At 40.3% G+C, this 5,246-nt stretch overlaps 1 protein-coding gene across 1 annotated transcript; it reads right to left on the bottom strand.

The window, feature by feature from the left end:
* Window positions 1-881: 881 nt before the first annotated feature.
* LOC127095635 (uncharacterized) lies at window positions 882-1,892 on the bottom strand. The gene is made up of 2 exons (XM_051034300.1): window positions 1,592-1,892; window positions 882-1,426 (listed from the first exon to the last, which is right to left on the bottom strand). The coding sequence occupies exons 1-2, from the start codon at window positions 1,890-1,892 to the stop codon at window positions 882-884; spliced, it is 846 nt and encodes a 281-aa protein (XP_050890257.1).
* Between the last annotated feature and the right edge of the window lie 3,354 nt (window positions 1,893-5,246).

The following is a 5,246-nucleotide window of genomic DNA, read 5'->3' as shown; positions in this document are numbered from 1 at the left end:
CCTATACCACTTACTGAGGAGGAGAAAAGAGCTTTAAAACAAAATGATCCCCTCAAGTATGTGAGGTTAATGATGGCTCAAAGAGAGTCTTCTTCAGAGCAAAGTATTTCTGGAGCTTCGACCCATTCTGGTGCTAGTGCAAACAAAGCATCACATGACGAACTCCTTCAGCAGGTGAAGAAGACAGTTTTTGATGTAAATCTCTTTGACGAATTAAGGAATAATATGGGGGCGAGCTTTAGCATAAAGAAGCTGATAAGCAAGATTAACATCACTGCTTGCCCCACTAATGTAGGTGAATCCCTTATTGATATTCAGAACCTCATTGACCAAGTGTGTGCTGAATATCATAGGGATGTGGACGCCAAAGCTAAGCTTCTATCGACTGAAAAAGCTCAAGCCATTGAGTTTGACAATGCCCTTCGAACTTCACAAGCTTCTGAGGAGTTAGTCGCTTCTAGAAAATCAGCCCAAGCAGAGTTCGACACTTACACTGCTTCGATACGTCTCTGGGAATCTCATATTGCAAAATTGCATAAGAAGATTTCTGACGCTAAGGCGAAGCAGGCTGCTATCTGAAGCTTGGATAGTAGTGAAGCTGATGATCTGGCGAAGCAAAGCGTAGATCATGTCGAAAAGGCTACGGCTATGAACGAAGATATTGCACGCCTCAGAGGAGTTCAAGCGGCTGTTCAGTATAAGATTGGCTTGGCGAAGAAAAAATATGATCGGATGAGGGCCACTATTCCTTTTTGATTTCCTCCTGTATTTGCTTTATTCGACTCTTGTTTACTTGTAACTTGATTAAGACGAAAGCCATTTTGGCACATATTTGGAGTTTAAATATCTTCACCATTTTGGCCATGATAGTTCTTTACTTACTATGTTGTTATGATTCTAACTTCGTGCATAAATGGTTTATACTTCTTTAAGTATTTTCCATTTACTTTTAGGATTCTTCGATCCTCTGTTAGTTCTTCTATTTCGTATGTATTGTTTGAAAAGGCTTTTAAAATTCGAAAAGGTCCTTCCCAATGTGGAGACCATTTTCCTAATGCCTTATTCTTTCGATCCATAGGTAATATGACTTTCCAAACTAAATCATTCATAGTGAAGGTTTTACCTTTGACCCTCTTATTGTATGCCCTTGCTACCCTCTCCTTTTGTCTTCTTAATACTTCTAACGCATGCAACCTTTCTTCGTCCAAATCCACCAGCTCATTTATCATCATTTCCCAGTATAAGTCAGATGGAATTTCTCCTTGTCTTTGGATTCTCACTGATTGCAAGTAGACTTCGACAGGTAGTACTGCATCATGTCCAAATGTAAGCTGGAAAGGTGTAGTGTTAGTGGCTTCTTTAGGGGAGGTTCGACAAGCCCAGAGTGCTTGGTCTAAAGTTTTGTGCCAATTTTTTGGCTTTTTCCCTACATGCTTTTTGATTAAACCAATTATTACTTTATTGGCTGCTTCGACTTGCCCATTGGCTTGAGCATAATAGGGTGTGGATGTTAACAGTTTGAAACCCATTTCCTTTGCAAACTCTTGCATCTTTCGACCAGTAAAAACTGATCCTTGATCTGTTGTTATACTTTCTAGGATTCCAAATCTGTATAAAATTTTCCTTTGAATGAATTCGATAACAGTTTCTTGATCCACATTTACTAAAGGTACTGCTTCGGCCCATTTAGTGAAATAGTCAATTCCTACAAGTATGTATCTTTGACCTTTGGGTGAATTGGGTCTAATTTCCCCAATTAGATCTAATGCCCACCTTCTGAAAGGCCAAGGCTTAATAATTGTATGAAGCTCACTTGCAGGAGCATGTTGAATTCCTGCATGTATTTGACATTCTTGGCAACCCTTACCAAATTCTATACAATCTTTTAACATGGTGGGCCAATACATTCCATATCTGAAAAGCAACCATTTCATCTTATGGCCTGCCTGGTGTGCTCCACAAGCTCCACTATGTACACTAGATAATGCCAAGTAAGTTTCGCTTTCTCCTAAGCATTTCAACAGGATCCCTTTAGGGGTTTTCTTGAATAATTCATTCCCTATCAACACATAAGATAAAGCCCTGTACTTGGTTTTCCTTTATGTTTCTGTCGAAGGGTCCTTGAGATAATTAATAATTGGATTCCTCCACTCTGTATCTATTAAGGTATCAATGGCCAATACTTCAAACTCCTCTTTGTTAGCATATCCTAACTGGGTGCTTTCCAAATCTGTCGGAGACAATCTGGCAGCCATTGCCTTTCCTCTTACTTCGACAAGTTCTTCTAGCTTCTCTTTTGAAATTCTATACCCTGAAGCTATTTGTGCTAAGTCATTAGCCTCTTGGTTTTTTATTCTAGGGATATGTTTTATGTCGATGTATTCGAATTTTTTGAGTAACCTATTTGCAATGACGAAGTACATAATCAAATTTTCTTTTATACATTTGTACTCCTTCGTCAGTTGCTTGATTACTAATTCTGAGTCTCCTTTAATTTCGACCCTAGTTGCCCCCAATTCCAACAAAGCCTCAAGTCCTACAATAAGGGCTTCATATTCTACTTCGTTGTTAGAACAAAGGGGACCTTCAATTCTATATTTGAGTTTTGTTGGAATTTCGTCAGGAGAAATTAACATTATCCCAACCCCACTTCCATCCTTATGAGTGGAACCGTCGAAGAATAATTTCCAAGGTTTCAACTGAACTTGAAGTTGAGGATTTTCGACCACTGCATGGTCTACAATAAAGTCTGATACTATTTGTCCCTTCATTGCCCTTAAAGGCATAAAGGTTAAAGAGTATTCAGTGAGTGCTAAAGCCCATTTGCCAATTCGACTGTGCATTATTGGCTTAGATAACATATACTTGATGACATCAAAATGCGAAGAGACGTATAAATCAGTAGGTTTTATATAATACTTGAGTTTAGTACAAGAGAAATGCAAACAAAGACACAACTTTTCTATTGAAGTGTATCTAGTTTATGCATCATTTAAAACCCTACTAAGATAATAAATGGCTCTTTCGACGCCATCTTCATTCTCTTGCGCCAACATGCTACCTATGGTAGTGTCGGAGGCTGATATATACAGTCTCATAGGCTTCTTTCCACATGGTGGTGCCAAGATAGGAGGGTTTATCAGATAATGTTTGATCTTGTCGAATGCCTTTTGATGTTCGTCATTCCATTCGAACTTCCCTTGTTTCAGGCGCAGAAGGGGAGAGAAGGCTTGAGTTCGACCACTTAAATTCGAAATGAATCTTCTTAGGAAGTTTATCTTTCCTAATAATGATTTCAATTCTTTTTTGGTTGATGGTGCTTTGGTCTCCATAATAGCCTTCGTCTTGTTCTGATTGATTTCTATCCCCTTTTTGTGGACCACAAAGCCCAGAAAATCTCTAGCCTGCACAAAGAATGCACACTTAAGAGGATTCATTTTTAAGCCATGTTTTCTCATTCTTTCGAATGATTAGCTGAGATGGGTTAGATGATCTTCATCTGACGTAGTTTTTATCACAATGTCATCTATGTACACTTGCATAAATGTCTCTATATAATCATGGAATATAGAATTCATTGTTTGCTGGTATGTTGCCCCAGCGTTTTTTAGGCCAAAAGGCATAACTATCCACTCATAAGTGCCTATTGCCCCTGGACATCGAAAAGTTGTTTTAGAAACATCTTCTTCTGCAATGAAAATCTGGTTATAGCCAGAATATCCATCAAGCATGCTGAGATATTCATAGCCTGCGGCTGAGTCAACCAGCATCTCTGCCACAGGCATTGGATACCCATCTTTAGGAGTTGCTGCATTTAGATCACGAAAATATATACATACTCGCAAAGAGCCATTTTTCTTGATAACAGGGACTATATTTGCAATCCAATCGATATACCTTGTGGTCCTGATGAAATTGCAACGGAGAAGTCTTTTGACCTCTTTTTTGATCTTTGAGAGGATTTCTGGGGCGAATCTTCTTGGATTCTGCTTGATGGGCTTCTTGCCATCCTTAATAGGCAGCTTTAATTCGACCAAGTCCCTCTTCAAACCAGGCATCTTGTCATAATCCCAAGCGAAGCAATCTTTGTTTTTTCTTAGCATTTCAATAACTCTCACTTTTAACTTGGGGTCCAGTTTAGCGCTGATGTAGGTAATTCTTTTTGCACTTCCATTTCCGAGATCAATCTCTTCGAGAGGATCTTGCGCTAACATCTTTGCACTTGACGTTACTGGATCTTTTTCAAATCCCAGAGGCTCTTCATTGTAGATGGCGTCTAACCTCTGTTCTGTTGGTTCCACAGGTATTTGTTCGTCAGGGGGTTTTGGTTTAGAGAACTCCCCCGGTCCTGTATTATAGATTTCATCATATGTGGCTTTGTTAGCCATGTTTGTTATCTCGGCTTCGAGAGTCGCTTGTATTTTGTTCTCAGCCATGTAGGCCGAAATCTTTTCGAGGAAAGAAGACTCAGTCATAGTACGGGTCTTCATCCCAGCCCGTTGGCCGTATTTCAGATGATTCCCCTTCTTCTGGGTCTCCCATAATCTCCCTATCCCACTGAAAGCCATTTGGGTGGAGAGTCAAGAAGTTCAAGGCATCTTTATTTGGGGCGCAGCCTTCTTCGGCTGGGTAACATGGTCCTATGTGCGCCAAGTTCCTGTCGAAGTTTCTCTTGTCCACATGGTTTACTTCTGCCATGAAGTAACTTTGGTCAGCTTCGACATTCTCTACCACGCCATCTTCTCTCCAGATAGATATTCTTTGATGCATGGTCGAAGGGACCGCCCCTATTCCATGTATCTATTCTCTCCCTAGTAGTAAGTTGTAATTTTCTTTTGCAGGTATTACCATAAACATTGTTGGTCTTGTGATTGACCCAACAGTCAGGTCCACTAGTATGACGCCCAGCGTCTGTCCTATCTTACCCTCATAATTTGACAATACCATGTTGTGAGGTTTGACATCAGTGTCGAACATACCTATCTTTTTCAACATGAATTGGGGCATCAAATTGACTGCTGCTCCTCCTTCCACCAAGACTTTATTCACTCCCACCTGTCCAACTTTGGCCCTAATGTATAGGGGCTTGAGGTGACTCTGCATCCCCTGGTGAGGCCTTTCGAAAATAGTGTTCTGCTCTTCGACAACGCCACTGTTCAGAACATAGTAACACACTGGTTGATGCTTCGCCATCTCTGCCGCATCCGCTTCCTCATTATCTTCAACCTCTGTTTCCTGGTTATACT

Source organism: Lathyrus oleraceus, chromosome 6 (genome assembly GCF_024323335.1).
Source record: "Lathyrus oleraceus cultivar Zhongwan6 chromosome 6, CAAS_Psat_ZW6_1.0, whole genome shotgun sequence".
Classification (NCBI taxonomy): domain Eukaryota; kingdom Viridiplantae; phylum Streptophyta; class Magnoliopsida; order Fabales; family Fabaceae; genus Lathyrus; species Lathyrus oleraceus.
This window is presented reverse-complemented; position numbering and strand designations above follow the sequence as displayed.

Coding starts and splice junctions, on each gene's coding strand:
- LOC127095635 (XM_051034300.1), bottom strand. CDS start 1,892: ATGTTAAAAGATTGTATAGAATTTGGTAAGGGTTGCCAAGAATGTCAA. Junction 1,427..1,591: donor CAGATTTGGAATCCTAGAAA/GTATAACAACAG, acceptor AAAAGCATGTAG/GGAAAAAGCCAAAAAATTGG.